The sequence below is a fragment of the Zootermopsis nevadensis genome, unplaced genomic scaffold, assembly GCF_977971745.1.
Source record: "Zootermopsis nevadensis isolate Lab colony 2312 unplaced genomic scaffold, Znev_1.0 Znev_ptg000028l, whole genome shotgun sequence".
In the NCBI taxonomy this organism is placed as follows: domain Eukaryota; kingdom Metazoa; phylum Arthropoda; class Insecta; order Blattodea; family Termopsidae; genus Zootermopsis; species Zootermopsis nevadensis.
This window is the reverse complement of record NW_028259160.1, coordinates 6,404,796-6,423,171: the sequence shown is the minus strand read 5'-3', so window position 1 is coordinate 6,423,171 and position 18,376 is coordinate 6,404,796. Positions and strand designations below refer to the sequence as shown.

Below are 18,376 nucleotides of genomic sequence, written 5' to 3'. Positions count from 1 at the left end.
TTAAATCAACAACACAATCTTATTGCTGTTCCCAGTTGGCGGAAGATGTGGGCAAAGAGCTGGAATTTTTTGAGGTATACAGAATGTGAACAAACACAATTTAGCTGCAATGCCACACCTCATACAGAGCTCTCACAAATAGAACACATCATAGTTTTAGAAAATTCACAACACACACAGAAATAAATTGCTGCTGTATTATTTATTTCCTGCCTCGATATCATATTAACTTGAATATAATGTGTGCCTAAATTTGTGAAAGGTTGAATTGAAGTAAAGATATGTGCATTATATTCAGGCAAATATGGAATGATTTTGGTTGCAGTTACATTACTGCTAGTTGCATGTTGGTGTGTCTGCTGGAACTAAATCTGCACTATATGTTCCTGTAATTAGTGTAGTGTCAAGCATTTCATGTATTTGCAATCCTGTCCAAGAGTATTAATTACATAATGGGAGTTAATTCTCTAAGTATTGTTGTAATCAGGACCAAGAGCCTCTGTCACTTCCGTGGTTTACACTGCTGAGTTCCATTTCAGACATCTGTAAGCAATTCTTTAAACATCATGGTAAATTATACTATTAGCAGGAGAGTTTGAAAATAGTATTTTTGAGAGAATACGACTGACCGACATAGAGAAAAGTTCTTGGTTTCTTAATTTTGAGTTAAGTTGCTCTGCTTCATATTGAGTTTCAAACTCAACAGTCTTTAAATTAGAGTAACAAGCTGCTGTATGAGTCTGTTATACAATTAGGAAAATCCAAAACCTAACATAGTAGCATAATCCATTGTAGAAACAAAGTCTCATTCTTTTGATTACAAGTGTACTTGATATTGAACCCTTCTGTGCAATTAATTCTCAGGGATTCAGTGGTATCATATTTCATGGGCTATCATGTTACCTTCCTTTCAATACTGCACTGTAATGAATTAACTGTTTCACAGCAAGCACTGATAACTCCTCGCATCTATTCTTTATCTCTATTAAAATATTTACATTAGAATTTCAGATTTTGAATTTCTCTTGACCTTAGTAGTTGAAAGTGTACTAGTTTTTTATCATACGTTTTTCATATTTGGCACTAAAGTTACTCTAAATAATATATTATAGTTGCATTTTGGGTTGGTGTGTAGAACAGAACTGAATAAAGTGAAAATAGGCATGTTTTAGTTGACATGGTAGACAAATTAACTGTATCAAAAAGTGTCTGATTTATTAGTAGTTCACAACTGGCATAAAAGATGCATACACATAAGGGGTTCTCTTACATTCTATATATACATATGATTCAATAGGATTACTCTTAGTACATATGAAATAGATTTTTGTTATAGTTATTGATTCTTTAAAACAGTAATGTAACATGTATGTAGAAATGCAATGCCATGAAATAAAAGCTATTTTCATGTGTAACTGTCTTGAATGCCAAACTGACTTTAATAGTTCAACATACTACTACATGTGCAGCACTTGTGAACAGAATTTTGGAGAATGTGTGTGTCTGAATATATCTCTCTGTTATATTTCAGGTTTTTAGTTAAACTCTCATTTCACTTATTGAAATGTTATTGACGAGAGGTGTTGTAAGTTCTGTGGGTCCAGGAATAATATACCAGAGCTAATATAAAATATGTTTAGTGAGGAGCTACTTGTATTACCATGTTATGAAAAACAATTTTGCTTTGCATGCCATGAATGTCTATTATGTACAAACTTTTTTTAATTTAGGCTATCAAAATGTTGATCTAAGACATACAATATGTATTAATATATGTACAACATTATTGATTACTTTTATACAGAATTAATACCAGTAATTATTTTGTTATAGTTTTGAAGGCAGAATTAAATGAATAACAGGTTGTGTGAAATTACAATAAAATTAATAAGCTAGATTGACAAATTAATGTTTCTTACCAGCTTATTTCATCAGAGACAACCAGTATACAACAAAACTCACATTTAAATTATCATATCAGTTTCTTGAACATCTACATTGAGGCAGTGTTGGTAAGATCCAATTTGTAGTACCAATAGAGTCTATCTATAAATATATACAGCTATGAAATTAGAGGAATGAATTTAACCTTATTTACACCTGTTTCAGTCTGCTGTAAAATTCAGAATAATAATACAGTAGGATGGACCCTGTTATCCTAATTAAATGTGGCCTTGAAAATCATTGTTGGTCTTTCTGCTGTAGAATGCATGTGCATGAACTGTAACCATATGAATGTGTGTACGTAACCTAACCTTTAACTCAACAGTGATACTAGCAATATTAATACTGCTCATGAATCTCTATATTTCAAATAGTGTTCTATTTAAATATATTGTTTAACCTTATTTCTTATTGCTTTATGCAGATTCATGGAGACATTGGACCACAGGTGACAGCTCTTTGCATTCAGATGCAGTCAATGGATCTAGGGGCCATGGTAGAGGAAGTGACACTCCCTCAAGAAACTGAGGTGGCCACTCCTATTTTTGAGCTGTATCTTGCCATGCAGGAAATGGTCAGGTCAGTTTACTTGCTGTCTGCTGAAATAAAGATTTTTTTGAAAGATGACGGAATCCACAACTTCCATGATTAGTTTCAGTTGTCCTGTAGCTCACCAAATACAGTGTGTCCTAAAGCAAATGTAATACTGTATTACATATTATTGTTCCACAGAAACTCAAAGTAAATAGACAATTTGTTATGATTTTGTTTTGCAGTCTGGTGATAAGAAATTAAGGTATAACCAGTTTTCTCCACATCTGCTTCTAGACCAACTTCCTTACTAGTATCTAATAGAGATTCTGTATTCTTCTTTTATACAATAAATTATCATTATCAGAATATAAAAAAAGCAGAAAACCTAGTCATCATCATTATCATTAGGTTTTATCATTATCCTTATCATTAGGTACCTTTTTTTCTTTTTTGTATTTGAATTTGGATAAATAGTCTCCATATATATTTTTATCCTGATATTTGTCAACATTCAAAGAAAATTTTATAATTATGATATTAAACTATTGGCAGAAACCTCTAAGAAAACTGTTTACCATAATCATTTTAAATTTCATCCATTTAAATATGTAGTGAACAACACATATTTTACATGTTATAGTTTCCGGGAACACCTGCCAGTTCCAGACCAAAAGGTGCTTGCTATCAACCTCTACTATGAGTGGTTTGAACCAGCTGTAGACAGATGGCTAGATGTGGCCAAGTTCAAGGTTTGTCTGTGATTTTGCTCAGGAATGGTAAAAGTAAAAGCTTTTATTTTTTAAGAATTGCTGGCACATAAGATGAATAAGTTGCTTATATAACTGTAAAATATTACAAATTTGTGTAATCATTTGTCACAAGAGTTATTCATATTTTAATATACCTGCCCTTACTTCATATTAAAGTGAAAACAGATTATCAGATTTCTCAAGCATTACTACATCACAAAAAATTTGTATTAATATAAAACATTCATATGTTTCTCATTTATGCTTTGAAGCCAAAGCTCATCTAAGTAATATTTAAGAATTAATTCCATACCTTAAATAAAACAGTAATTTACTGTTATAAAGATCAACTGATTAATGCTGTTTAATACCTATCATCCATGCATCATATCTTATTCACAGTCCAGCTTATATATGTCACACTCACATACTGCTAACAGTTAACCACAAAAGTAAAGTCTGGCTTTAAGTCACCTTTTCCCATATGAAAAAAGGATATCTGTAAAGCTTGTTAATATAAAGCTTATTTGAACACTTTCTATATGCAGTGCATGTAATAAAATACAACAAAATATGTATAATTTGAAGCTCATAGCAGTGAATTTGTGGATTGATGTCTTCAGGATAGTGTTGCCATGTGGCTATCAATGACTATATGGTAGTTCAATCCAGAACACCACAACTTGAACAGCTGATTAGCTTTACAGTAAAACATACATACATCTTTATTACATTCCATGATCCGTAAGTTAGTCAGATGACAATAGGATGTAGAATAAGTCATAATAATACAATACATGTTATACAAATACAAGTCATACTATTATATAAATTTCACAAAAATACAAACAAAGGGTTCACATGAAGTAGAGATAAGTTACAAATAAATCCACTCATACACAATAGATAAATTATGACTTACTTGTAAACATTAGAAATTCATCGAAAGAGTAAAAGGAGTGTGTAATTAAGTATCTTTTTAATGCTAGTTTAAATTGTGCCTTTTTATTTACAAGACTTGTGCGATTTGATGGTAGACTGTTGAAAATTTTGATCCCTGCATAATATGCACTCTTCTGAAAGCATGAGAGGTTGGCAATTGGTCTATGAAGCTTATTTTTATTCCTTGTGTTGACACTGTGTACAGCAGAATTAGTTTGAAAGAGTTCTTGGTTATTTACAATAAAGTTCATTAACGAGAATATGTATTCACAAGGTAGAGCTAAGATCTCTGATCTCTTAAACAGACTTCTACATGAATTTCTAGGTTTTACACCAGCCAATAATCCAATAATTTTCTTTTGTAAAGTGAATATTTTTTTACTGTTTGATGAATTACCCCCAAAAATTATTCCATACTTCATTGTAGCGTGAAAATAGGCAGAATATACTGATGTGAGTGTGTCAGTGTTGCTGACATGCAACAGAGATCTAACTGTGTAACATGCGCCACTTAATTTAGTTATCAGTTTATCAATATGATTTGTCCAATTTAGGTGATTATCAATTTGCAAACCCAAGAATTTTGTGTTTATTGACTCTTGTATATACTTCCCATTATAACCAATACTTGAAGCACATTGTGGTGAGTTATTTTTTATAAATTTTATTATATTCGTTTTATCTATATTTAGGGCCAGCTTGTTAGCAGTAAACCATTTACTCATATGAGACAGAACTATGTTTGATGTTGAACAGAAATCATCAAAATTGTTATTAGAAATTATGACACTTGTGTCATCAGCAAATATTATGGGTTCTGTTAAAGTATTTATTGTTTTTATTGTTGGAGGAAGGTCATTTATGTATACTATAAAAAGCAAGGGCCCTAAAATTGACCCTTGGGGAACTCCATGTTTTATTGTTCCCCAGTTTGAGAAAGAATTTTGTTTGTTTTTAGGTATAATAATTTTATTCACCGTCTTTACATAAGCTTATAGATTTTTGTTAAAATCACATAAATTATAACATTTCTTCATTTGATATTGTTACATTTTAAAATGACGACATGTTTCGATGTTCATCCCATCATCGTCAGGTCTATCAATTAAAATTTAAAATCTGTTGCACTTGCTGCCCTGCGTATACTGATTTGTTCTACCCATTAGATTTTATTTGTTTAACCTTCAGGCTTCTTCCATTAAATTTGGAGGCTGCGTCTAGATGCCTTAAATCGGGTTGTGTGTGATGTGCGTGTCCGATATTACGGAACGGTAGACTGCAAGGTTGCAAAATTTCAAATAAGACAATTGGAAAACATAGTATAATTATCCGCAGTCATTAAAACTGAAAATTACTGTTTTATACCTTCCCATAAATTGAATATGTTCAGACAACTTTGATTTGATTATCATTGGCTATGTCAGAATAAAGTTAAATCTTACAAATAAGAGTGAATTCTGATATAAAACTTTATATTGTGTGCAACAGTGCTTACAGAATTAAAATGAAAAATATCTTTAACTGCTCTGTTATAAAATGAAGAGTTATGATCTTCTTGCAGGCAGTCCACCGCATTCGCAAAGCAGCAGAGCTCAACAGAGTGTGTACAGGTGACCTGATTGTAAAACATAGCACATCAGCTGTTGATGCCACATCTTGCTTCCACCAGATCAAGGAATTCTGGAGGCAGTTGTTATGGCCTGACCTTGTTGGATCCTACAATTTTGTGCTCAAGATCATTGACGTAAGAAAGAAGCATTAATTAATAAGTATAATATTCCTAAAATGTCATGAAGTGAAATATCCAAGAGGAAATTACAATGGGAATCCACAGAGCTGGGACATTCTGCTATATCTTTAGAGACATAATTTGGAATTAAGGCATTTCAGAATAGCTTAAAATTACTCACATGTTCAGTAAAATATTTACTTCTGTTTCACAGGTGGATAAGATAATTTGATGTGGGCCACGACCATGTGACCATGTTCTCTCTTTCAGTGCATCACCAGTGCTGCTGTGTACTATGCAGATCTGACTCACCAGAAGCTTCAAGACACTGGTTACTATGAGGACACAGCAACATTCAAAATCAGTGATGAGGTCTGTGTTCCAGGCTTCCCACATCTTTTTTTTTTTACATCTATGTTCTTTGGTTTTTGTCTCTGCATCAAACAGAACCTTCAAAATATGAAGGAGGGGTGCTAATGTGCTAACCACTTGTCAATGACATTTGGTTGTTGAGGTCACAATGAGGGGAATATTACCTCAATTCTCCCATGTCTTCATGATATGGTGCTCAGTAAGCACAACAGACAACTTTAGCTTCATGTAAGATCTGAGGTTTGCATGGCGACTAAAAAATAAAATCAAGGCTATCAGTCATGTCAGCTGGTTAAAATCTATGTTTCAGGAACTTTGTCTCTATCATCACAATTATGATGTCATGATGTGATAATCATAATGATAGGGATGGAGTAAGTCTGTGAAATGTTGATTTTTAACCAACTGATGTGGCTGATAGCCCTAAAATATTTTATTAACTTCACCTTACCTTACAATGATATTGAATTATACATGTTGAAGATGAATGAGTCACTTCATCCAATGTACAGTTATTTCCTTTCATATGCTCTCTGCTACATTGGATGCAACTATGCATAACATTGTAACATTATGTATGAGAGTGGAGCTCAGAGAAGCTGTAAAGACGCACAGAGAATAAATGTAAGGACACAAAATTAATGTCAGAATGGTGATGAGGGATGACATTATGTGTACAGTATACAGTGGATGCATTGTTGTGATGCTGCAGATGTGCGTCACAGTGAATGATTTGGAGTATGTTCGCCGCTCACTATCAGCTTTGGGAGCTGAGCTTCATGTGGAGATAATTTTGGAGGCAGTGGAAGCAGCCACTGGTGATGCAGGCAAGCAGCAGTGGAGACAGGCCCTATACGCTATGTTAGAAGGTGCCATCAACCAGCTGGAGGCAAGAGCCCTTCAGGTTATCAACAGGGTGGCTGCTAAGGTAAGGGCTGTCACCAAGCAGGTATTTGGTTCAAATATCTTGGCTATCTTGTGAGATTTGAAATTTTCAAAGCAGTGAAGATGTTGATGTTGGTTTTCTGAATTGTAACATTACATGAACTTACAGAAAGATACTGACATTTTTGAGGAACATACTGCCTCCATAACATTGCTATCTATGTACAAGTCCACATTACATTGTAATCTTGAAGACTAACATGAACTCAAATGTTTACCATCCTAGATTCATGATAATCTTCCATTCAATTTTAAAGTTACATAACATTTGCATCAAATAATCCTGGAACCAAACAGTACTGTCTCTCATCAAACATTTTGGAAAGTTATACAGTATTCTTATTATGACTATTAAAGCAAAAACTTCTGTTGACAAGAGACTGTCATGTCTGTTATGTAATTTATGTTTTATTTCTCTTGTATACGCCCTAGTATTCTTATTTAATAGCATAGTGCCATGTGTAAACTACTTCACTACTATTTATAAACATTCATTATGTATAACCTTTGTAGAAAATTTTTTGTCATTGTGTAATCTAAGGGTTAATTATTTTAACTATGATGTGCCCTAGCAACTAAAGATATTGGTGAATATTATTTACACAACTTTTAAAAGTAATAAGGCACTTTATTAAAAACGTGTTACATATTGTATCTTCTGATTTGTTAATGTTCTCAGATGCGACCTGCACTTAAGAAATCTATGTTCCATCTGGCATGGTCACCTGATTCTCTGCCAACACCTGATGCTATCTCTCCACTATTAGAATACCTTGATGCACATTTGGTCAATTTGAATGCTGCCCTCTTGCCTCGCAATTTTGAACGTGTCCTTGCTGATGTATGGGATGTCTCGTTGCTTGAATTGGGACAGCAGATGGATGGTAATGCTGGGGTAAGGCACCAGTTTGTCTGAATTGTAACTGCGTAAGACCGTATATACCTTATTGGACCAACTTTGCTGTTATGGTTAAAAGAGGAAGCTGACCCGGTTGGTTATTGAAATTTGTCAAGAATCATACATGTTCAATGTTTCTGAGACAAGAGATTAATGACTGAAATTTCCAGAGAGCCATGTTTAGAAATTTAAAGTTACAGGTTTCTTATAAGTTGTACTTTTTAGAAATGAAGCTACTTAGTTAATCAGTACAAATGAATACTTGTGCTATAGAGCAAATTTAAAATTTCTGTTGAAGAAAATTTGCTCTGAATAGTCAACAGACAGACTGTAGTAATCAAATGTGTTGTTACATTTTTAGAAACAAATTCTGAAGTGTTAGTATTTAAATAGAAGGTGTCACCTGGTATTAGAAAGATCATAAATAAATAAGTAAAACATACTAAATATAGAAACACTCGGTAACAAGACTGTTTATCTCTAACAGGAAAAGCTGTCCATGTTCTATGAACGCTTGTATGAGGCCCTGGAGATTCTGGTGGACTTCTTTCATGCTGATCAGAAGGGCCTGCCTTTGGAGTCACTCAAGTCAGGTGAGACAAACATTTTAGAAAGTTTATCATATCTGCATGTTATAATTTTTATTATATACTACAATAGTTTTCTGTTTGTCATCAGTGAGCTGAGAATGTCATGTTATGTAAAATATGCGTTGAGAGTGAGTCATTTATCTAATTTGTCAGGTAATTGTCAACCATTCAATCAACCAGAGACACTCAGGTAATCAGGTATTCAACCAGTCAGCTAGTTGTTTAGTGAGTAAGTTATCTCACTTCAAACTGTTGGCACAAGAAGAAATGTATTTCTTTTCTTCCCAACATTTCTTATGAAATTAAAATCACACTAAAATTAAAATCTCAGTGACCAATGTCTTCTAACAAAGCACATACTGAAACAAAAATGGAATCATTAATCCTGCAGTCCAGTATACTATTGAATGTCAATTGAGTTTCTCACATTGTATACATGATAGAGTTAAAGCTGTGGGTGGTGATTCATGTGCTGTGCTTTACATCTGATTGCAGCAACATACTGGAGTGTGGAACAGAGACTGCAGTACCATAAGACTGACACTGATCATCTTATCTCACTGTACTACCAACAGCGTCTGCAGGATCAGCTCTGTACAGAAGCTACAGAGTATGGGGTTCTTTCAGTGAGAACATACTTCAATCATGACTCTTTGTGTGTTGAGGTTTTGAATGCAAGGGATGTGATTCCTCTAGATCCCAATGGTAAGCAGTTTTAAATAATTGGGAAGGACAGTAACAAAATCAGAATTCATAGTAAATAACAGATGTGTTACTATTTTCTTGGTTTTGGACTTATCCATGTCTGCTTTTTAAAATGTTTAAACAAATTTTAAAAACTTTAAAAATCATCATGTTTTGAAGGATGGATATCTATTTTTATCTTCATGTAAAAAGGCAGACACCCCTATTCTGTTGGATCTGCAGAAAATTAACATGGGGGTATATACACTTGTAAAGAATATGTTTGAAATAATCTGTACTCTTTTGGAGTACATATTTTTGCGTTTATAAAATTTGGCTTGAAATTATTTAGTACTAAAAAGGTTAATTTTTATTGAAGATAACAAATGTGATTACTGTTGTTCTATGCAGGTTTCAGTGACCCATTTGTGATCATTGAGTTGTTACCAAGAAAAGTCTTTTCACACTGTTCAGAACAGCAGACAAATGTGCAGAAGAAGACACTTAATCCAATGTTTGATGAGTGTTTTGAATTGTAAGTATATAAATCATTTAACAAAAAGACCAAATGCACCTGATTACTGTTTCTGTGCCTTGCTGTTCTCAAAAATTTAACTGAATGTTATGTAATGCGTAGCATTCTGTATGTCATAGTTTTGGAATAGCTGATTTGAATTTCACCTGCAGCATCACTAACACTGATTGGTACTTGTAGTTTTCCTCATTTCCTCCACACAAACTGAATAATAGTGAATTAAAGTTATCTACTATCATCCCTCTCATATCCTCCTAAACAGCCATTCATTACCATCTCTTTTATTTTTCATTTTATGTTATATTTTATTATCAGTGCAGTTAGTATCACTAATTGAGCCAACTTAAGATTTATTTCGTGACAAAGGTCACTGGATATAAATTGTTATATACAGTTCATAATTAGTATATATTCTATTGTGTAAGATGCACCAAAATTACATATATATTTTAAAAATTATGGTATTAGGTTTAATATCAGTTTTGTACTTATTTATATTATTGTATATGTGTGAATCACATATTATATGTATTTATACTGTATTAAAACATGCATTAGTGAAGCATAAAAAAATCTGAGAATATCAGTAACAAATATTAATTTTTACTTAATTAATAATTCATGATTGTTTAATTCCTTTGTCTCTCTCACATGTATGCAGTTTTGCCACATTATGGTATATCCTCAGGTTGTGAATGGAGGAGATGGTCTCAAAATATGAAGAGTATCTGGCTGTCCAACTTGGGTATAAGAGAGATTTATAATATACTAATTTTCAATAACTTTATTATTGCAGTACTTTATTTGCAAATGCAGATGAATGATGTCCAACATTTAGGAGGAGTATGCCAGTATGAGATTTCAGACAGAAAGTAACAATATGAAATTCAAGAAAAAAAGAAGTACTGTTTTATACCAGCCCATTTTTAGCACTGATTTGACTTGACCATGATAGCACAGAGAATATGACTTTGTTACCATTTTTTGAGTGTACTGGACAACCATAAAAAAGAAATCAAGGCAACAATGGGGAGAATTTTTAAAGTGCCTTATCATCATCATCATCATCTTTATAGAGAGAGTATGCTGTCTCTGAGAGAACCACGTACTCCGTATCTTCAGTAGAGAGAGTAGGGAGACTGTAAATCATGGTTTCGGAATGAATCAGAAAGAAGTGATTGTAGTTTCCTTTAAGGTACTAATCCAGAAATTTCATAGAGGTGGAGGAAAACCATAAAAACTCTCTGGTCTCAGGGCCATGTAAATCCAGAACCTCCAAAACATGATGCAGAAGTGCTTATAATTAACCATTTTGTTTGGCTTGGAAGCTCCTAGAGCAAGACAGGTTTTTGTGCTCCCAGAACTCATTTTGCTGGTTTGATACAATTTAACAATACTCAGCATTCTTAACATGCAGTGTGACCTGTCATTGCAGCTCAGTGACATCGGAGCAATGCAAGACTGAAGGAGCGATGATCCTGTTCACAGTGATGGATCATGATGTCCTGACATCCAATGACTTTGCGGGTGAGGCATTTCTGTCACTACATAACATTCCGGGTGTTGATGACAACAATACAAGCATAGACAACTTCCATGGCCTGAAAACAGTGGACTTGTGTCTCATGCACCAGAAAAACAGGAGTAAGTTGACGTTATTTGGTTTTAAAATAACTCATTCTCATACTTGTAGATCAGGGATTGAACAAAATTAAGCCCACTGACCAGAAGCAGGTCACAAAATTTCTGTCAGGCCTGTGGCATCAACAATATATTTTTCAAGTTACCTTTGCTTTTCAGGTGTTCATTACAATTCAGTGTGAGCACAAAACACCTTATAGACATCTTCTGTCCATCTGTCTGTCTGATTATTGCATCTTTTAGTCAAACAGATTCTGTTGCCATTTATAATAGCAACATGAACTATTTGATACCATATCTATTGAATATGATGTTATGAATTCAAAACTTTTGTGTACTCTGCAGAGTACACCTTTCCAGTCTTGTTATTTATTTCAGATCATCCAATTCTTCAGACCTTGGAGACTCGTGCTGGTGATAAGCTAGCTCAAGATTTTGTGAAGAAACAGAAATTACGAATTAGCAACTCATAGTGTCGATACTACACACATACGTTGATATCCTTCAGTCATAGCTCTGAGGAATCTTTCTGACTGTGTTTATATGGATGTCAATCAGCACACTATAATTATGTTTGTCCTGAGAGGTTGACCCAATCTTCTCAATCTCTTCAAAACAATATTATTTTCTCAAGCATCAAATTAGAATATGTATAAATGACACTTGTTCAAATGAATCCCATTTTGGGATTGTTCTAGGCAAAGAAATTGAGCTAATTAAAAGTAAGACCATGTACACTGAAGCAGACAGCTCATTCAGTAGATGCCCTCCACAAAGAACTCCTTAGAAGGCTATTAGAACCACTGCACTACTTCTTCCTTGACGCCTTTGCTTGGTTCATTTGGAATTTTACTGCTATCTTGAGAGGGCTATCGTGGTAACAGGTCTGGGCTGTATGGGAATCGCCCAGCACCTTCCAGTGCATGGAGCATAGCTTGTCATGGATGATGCAGACCACATGATGATAACCATTGCTCTGCAACATGATTGGAGCATGCCAGGACATCTATCCTGATCACAATAACAAGGTCTTTGAGGGTTCCATAGTAGAACTATCTCTTGATTGTGACCTTAGGTGCTTGAACTCCAACATCAGTATTCACTGATTTTGAAAAAATAGTTCTGTTTGGATGAATTCTACACCTGGAACTCTGGAATTTAACCACATCACACTATTCATGTTTGCTGTAAGATGCCCATTTCATTGCATAGCTTGTGGCTGACTGCTGGTGTCATGTCCACAGCCACATGACCAGCAGTGCTACAAATGGGTTTCATTTGAACATCCCTCATATAATACTTGTACTAGACACATTTTGTGAGGGTTCATGAAAAACTTGAATTCAAAGTCCAATTACTCACGTAATTTGCCTTCATATTTTTGACAATTTGCAGTTTGATATGTTGGCACCAAGATATCAATGTAGCATATAGAAGGAGACATAACTTATCTCTTTATAAAAACAATATTTTTCATTGCATACTTTGAATACATAATAGTTACTAAATCCTAACATAAGGAAATTTATATGTTATTCTCTGAGGAATTAGTTACAAAAAGAATGCAATCATAGAAGTGGCTTGCACCAAATATTGAAACTAATTTTCTCTACATATTTTGGTATTTAATTAAATCAATAATAATTAAGCTCTTGTGTAGTACCTTAACAGGTTCAGTGCATTACTTGGATGAATCTAAAGATAAATTTGTTCCTGTGCCCATATGTTATATATGGAGCTGTAGATTTTAAGCTCTGCACTTTATTGACCTTGACATTCAATCAAGGTGAATGATCATCTTCATGCTCTGGCTGTTTTAATCCCATGGAAAGAGCCTCCAGTATCCATTAGATAGAGGAAAGGGTGGGCCCCAGAGCTGGTCTGGACATGGCAATAAACCCAAATATCCTGCCTCTCTTGGGTATTGTACCCCAGTCGTCTGGCCTGTAGTTTGTCACCATACTGACTGCGCTACTCTGACCTTGGAACTGTATTTAAATGATCGACTAGGAAAGATTGCCTGGAGAAGGTCAGTAAGTGAGTATGATGGGATATCTGGCTTTCACTGTGTCCACAAGTCATGCTTGTCGTTAATACACAAGGGGTTAAGAAAAATTGTTGGTATGGCCAAAGAAAATATTATCAAGTATCCAAGAGATGAATTCTCTTTCATAATCAATAATCCTTTGCTTTTGCAAGAGAATATTTCAATTGCAAAACGTATGTATTATGTATTTTAAGTGACAAATGGAAACAAAGAAGAATGTAATTAGTTTAATTATCCTAACCAAAACTAGTGTTAGATTATGTGTATCTAAATCTAAGCTGGTTGGTATAAATTGAACAACACAGGTCACTTAAGTTCCCGAGATAAGAAGCTGAGTTTTGAAAATTAAACATGTATTTTGCTTGTCAGTGCTATCTCTTAAAATATGTTCTGGATTATATGCAACATAAAACCAACCTCCAAGCACTGGTATGATTGAGCCATAACATGCCTCAGTTCACTGATGGAAGAAGGAAGATAACAAGGGTACATGAAATAGTGCATAAAATCCAAATCAGTTCTGTTGAACAGACATAGCCACAGACTGGAAAGTCTCATAAGAAAATTCCGTATTTCAGAATTATTATAAAACACTCATTTATTTACATTGACTAAATATTCTTTGTAGATAAAAATATATAAAAATAGCACTATTAACCTTTACTGACCGTCCACGATGGTTTAAGTGCAGACCAGCTGACTGTGTGTCACAGTAGAATCCTGTTAAACTGTTAACTGCAATGTTACTGTGGCCAACAGGTCCATATTATGGGGGTTTAAATCTAAAGTTTCCATAAGATAGATGTTGATGTCCTAAACTCTTATTGTTGTTTTCAAGGTGTGAAGACACACATTAAACTCAAACTTGAATGGATCCCAGTTAACTCTATTCTAGGTATATTAAATGATAATAACATATACATGTTAAAATCATGTTGGATTATATGAAAAGCCTTCTCCATTCCTTTCTCTTCTCATAAAAATTTTTCTTGCTTCAGTTTTCTCATTTACCCTATCCTCTTTTGTCCTTCTCTCTTCACTTGAGCTATCCAATAGTTTTTTTATCTACTGCATCTCTGATACTTTCAAAGAAATCCTGTTTTTTGTCTATACATAACACATATCTATATCACTGTATCCTTAATTTAACTAACTGTTTTGTGTTTATAGTTTCAGATCATTTCTAATATCTTGATTTTTAATTTTATTCCTTCTTGTTTGTTTCTTAGTACTTTGTAAAACTTCCAGTAATGGATTTACTCCAAATTCTGAAATCATGCAAGTAAATGCAGGAATGGCTTTCACATTACTTCGCCTTGCTTTCATGGAACCTTTGTCCTGGCTACAGATACTTGGAATGAAGATTGAGAATATCTTAGATTTTTATAAAACTTTGAGCTTCTGTGGTGACTAAAAGTGATAAAATTCTCTTGGGTGATATGCTATGTCAATTTGTAGCAGAAGTACAACATTTCAGCAACTTTCTCCGTCTCCTTCACTGGATTTCTCTTAACTGATGCAGTTGATCACTGAATGGGATTTATTGTCTTAGATTTCCTGTCTGGTCTCAATGGTAGTCTCTATTTAGGAATCAAAAGGAAAGAATTCATTCTTCGGAACCCTAGTTGAGAGCTGTGTGTGGCTGTCTGTCTCAGATTTAGCTACAAATATCACTATTATAGATACTGACTGATTTTTTTGTAAATTTTGGTACAAACAACATTCCATTTGAGACATCTCTATCTTAATATTTCTTAACTTTTTGTTATTAATATTAATAAGGGAGTAGTGCAAACGTGTGAGGTGAAAACAACACTAGCACCATCATATGTAGGGTCCTGAAATCTTGTACAATGGCAGACCTTTGCTGATTGTAAAGATTTTATAAAGGTATATTTTTGGGAAAACAGAAAACAACTTGGCAATTGCATGAAGCGGTTTGGTATGATGATATTTGATCAGTTATTGTAACTTAATGTATGAAATTCATATCATGACATGTTAAAAAAATATAATACTGTTAGCATAAGTAATACTAAAAACTGTAATGTCTGATTTTTTAAAACCTTAAAATATACTGCAGAAATGGTGATTTCTTATAATACTTTTTATATTCTTAATATTTAATTATTAGTCACTTGATAAAATATTTTCGATTTTGGCTCTCTTTTGGGTCTTTGTCTTTTATCTGTTATTACACAGGTCAGCTGTATATTCTATTTGTATCTATTCTTCTAACATACCGAAACATCTGTAATGTTTTCGTAACTGACTTCTTTAAGCATCTGTTAACTCCAAGTTACTTCTTGACTGTCTTGTTTCTGATGTGTTTATTTTTCATTTTCTTATGATACAACTCAAAAATGTCATTGCATGTATTTTAATCATTTCCTTTATTTTTATTTATTTTAAGAAAAAATATGTGTGTACAGTGTAAGACTGTAATCTTCAGACTTGCGGGGTGAGGAAGTGGGGTGAAGGAGGAAACATAACGTCAACTTTTAACGCTTCGGACTTCCTGCATTCCTTGCAAGTCTCAAGATTACAGTCGCGTACTATAGTAGTAAAATGCAATGATAGAGCTTGTAGGTGGTTTCCCCAAATATAACATAACACATTCACCATAGTTTAACTGTGATGTCTGATAAAATGACTGACTTACTTCTATCACACAATTTCTTAAAGAATGGCACAACTGTGTAATGTTCAGTAAAATAAGAGAACTTTTGGTGTGTGTTTTTATACCTTTGACTTTTTGCTGTTTTGCTTTTCCAGTAACAATTATCATGTTGCTTTGGAAGTTATTCAGTGTTGTAATTATGTAATTTAAATTACCCTGTTATTTCAGGGTATGGTATATGCATATATTATGGGTATTCAGTATCAAACATGTATCAGTTGTTTCTTTCAATTCTTGGATGCTATTTAGACAGCATAACCTTTTTCACTGCAGATGTTAACAAGATTGTTGTAATGTTGTTGTTTATTTGCAAGATAGCTCTTTAAATATAAATTAACACTTCACTGTGCTACAGTCTATGCAGGAATTGACTAAATATTTTTAAAAATCAATTAACAAGAGTGTTTCCTTAGCAACCAAGACAAGCTGGAAGCACTTAAAGTGTAGTTTTTATATAATAGTTACAGCATATAACATGTATATGAACTGTACGCAAAAGAAAAGCAGCATCAAAGTTTAGGCTGTATCAGACCATAGCAGGTCTTACAGAACCTGCATCACTGGATCAATTACTGGCAGCAAAAGGGTTAATAGGAACATTAAACTTACGTTTGCCTCTATCTGAATGTCAAATTCAGGTTTTGAAGGCAATAATTTTGCTAATTCAATATATATACAACATATGTTAATAAAGGAGTTCTGTACTGAAGATAAATAGTTTATGGTTAAAGGAAATACAATAATTTGCCAGGGTAAACATTTATGATTCAACTACAAGGAACTCTAGAAGAATTTTTATCTAAACATAACGGAATTTGATTTTAATAGTACTTGCTGTGCAAAAGAATTCTATGAATTCCTTATCAACTCAGTTTTTGATATGTATTTAGACAAATATTTTACTACATAAATAATTCTTTTTTGACAGAATGTGGCAGAACGTATCTGGAATCTTCCCATACAAGTGAGAGTAAAGTTACAAATCTAAAATTATTGCAGTAGCTAACAGTAATGAAATCATCTCTGGAATTCAGCTGCAACAATATGAAATTATACTCGTCCATTTTAGTGACTGTGACTGACTGACTGTCCATCATTGCGGATATCAATCATGACTGATTCATTGAAAAGATTTAATTGTGAGAGTGAGTTTTCCTGTTTTATTATTTATATTAAGTTATTAGATTTAAGTACTAGCATATCACAATAACCACCTTGCTGCCAGAAAGAATGACAATTTGATTCATGTCAAATGTAAGGAAATATGTTTTACACTATCCATACATATATACTTAAAGCCTTTTACATTGAGAGCAATGTATGAAATCTCATCAGCAGTTGCATATTTGTAGGACCTGTGCCTACATGCTATAGCCTACATTTACCACTGTTAATCTTTTTACAAAATCATAAATAGCCAGTCTTTTGTACAAAGAAATTCTGTAGGAAGAATGTTTATTTTTTCTTGCCAGCTAATGTATGGTATCTTCTTCTGAACTTATCTGTGAACTTCCCTATGTATTAACAAGGGTAACATATATTAATCAATATTGTATATAATTAATATATATATATAAATCTAAGGAATTCTCTTTTAATCTATCAAACCTCTGAAATTGCCTTCTTTTTGGTAATGCCCTTTCCTTATAAAGAATGTTCTAATAAGCATGTAGTTTAATTATTTAAATACAGTTGATGCTGTAAAAACTCTTAAGAATAAGCATTTTGACTAGGTTCCTGTCTACCTAAAGGTGATATGTATATTTTCAAGTAAACCATATTGTTAGCTTAATCTGGTATAATACACAGATACATTTGATGCCTTTCTAGTTAGTTATGATCTTTTAGTTAGAAGTGATAATCACTTTTAGCTATGATTGGTAATCTTCATATGGCTAACTCTCACAAGTAGACTCACTCTGGTTAGTCATATATGATTGTCTTTTTCACATCTGCTATATCTGGGATCAATTCAATTCAGTTTTTTATTCATCCTTTTTAGTCAACCTATTGATATAGGATATGTCATTTAGAAACATGGCTCACAAGTTACATTAATGTTAATGCACAATACAAACACAATTCA

At 33.4% G+C, this 18,376-nt stretch overlaps 1 protein-coding gene across 8 annotated transcripts in view; it reads left to right on the top strand.

The window, feature by feature from the left end:
• Window positions 1-17,873, top strand: part of unc-13-4A (BAI1 associated protein 3) — a 295,285-nt gene extending 277,412 nt beyond the window's left edge. For 6 of the 8 annotated variants that reach the window (XM_087356919.1, XM_087356920.1, XM_087356915.1 and 3 more), the window contains 12 exons: window positions 36-74; window positions 2,369-2,523; window positions 3,119-3,227; window positions 5,731-5,913; window positions 6,169-6,270; window positions 6,983-7,198; window positions 7,895-8,110; window positions 8,601-8,706; window positions 9,199-9,408; window positions 9,799-9,922; window positions 11,358-11,566; window positions 11,942-17,873. In XM_087356919.1, the coding sequence (XP_087213045.1) occupies window positions 36-74; window positions 2,369-2,523; window positions 3,119-3,227; window positions 5,731-5,913; window positions 6,169-6,270; window positions 6,983-7,198; window positions 7,895-8,110; window positions 8,601-8,706; window positions 9,199-9,408; window positions 9,799-9,922; window positions 11,358-11,566; window positions 11,942-12,036 (1,764 nt within the window). In that variant the 3' untranslated portion in view covers window positions 12,037-17,873. The remainder of the gene's footprint in view (window positions 1-35; window positions 75-2,368; window positions 2,524-3,118; window positions 3,228-5,730; window positions 5,914-6,168; window positions 6,271-6,982; window positions 7,199-7,894; window positions 8,111-8,600; window positions 8,707-9,198; window positions 9,409-9,798; window positions 9,923-11,357; window positions 11,567-11,941) is intronic. The other 2 variants (XM_087356917.1, XM_087356918.1) reach the window with 2 other exon arrangements.
• Window positions 17,874-18,376: the final 503 nt, after the last annotated feature.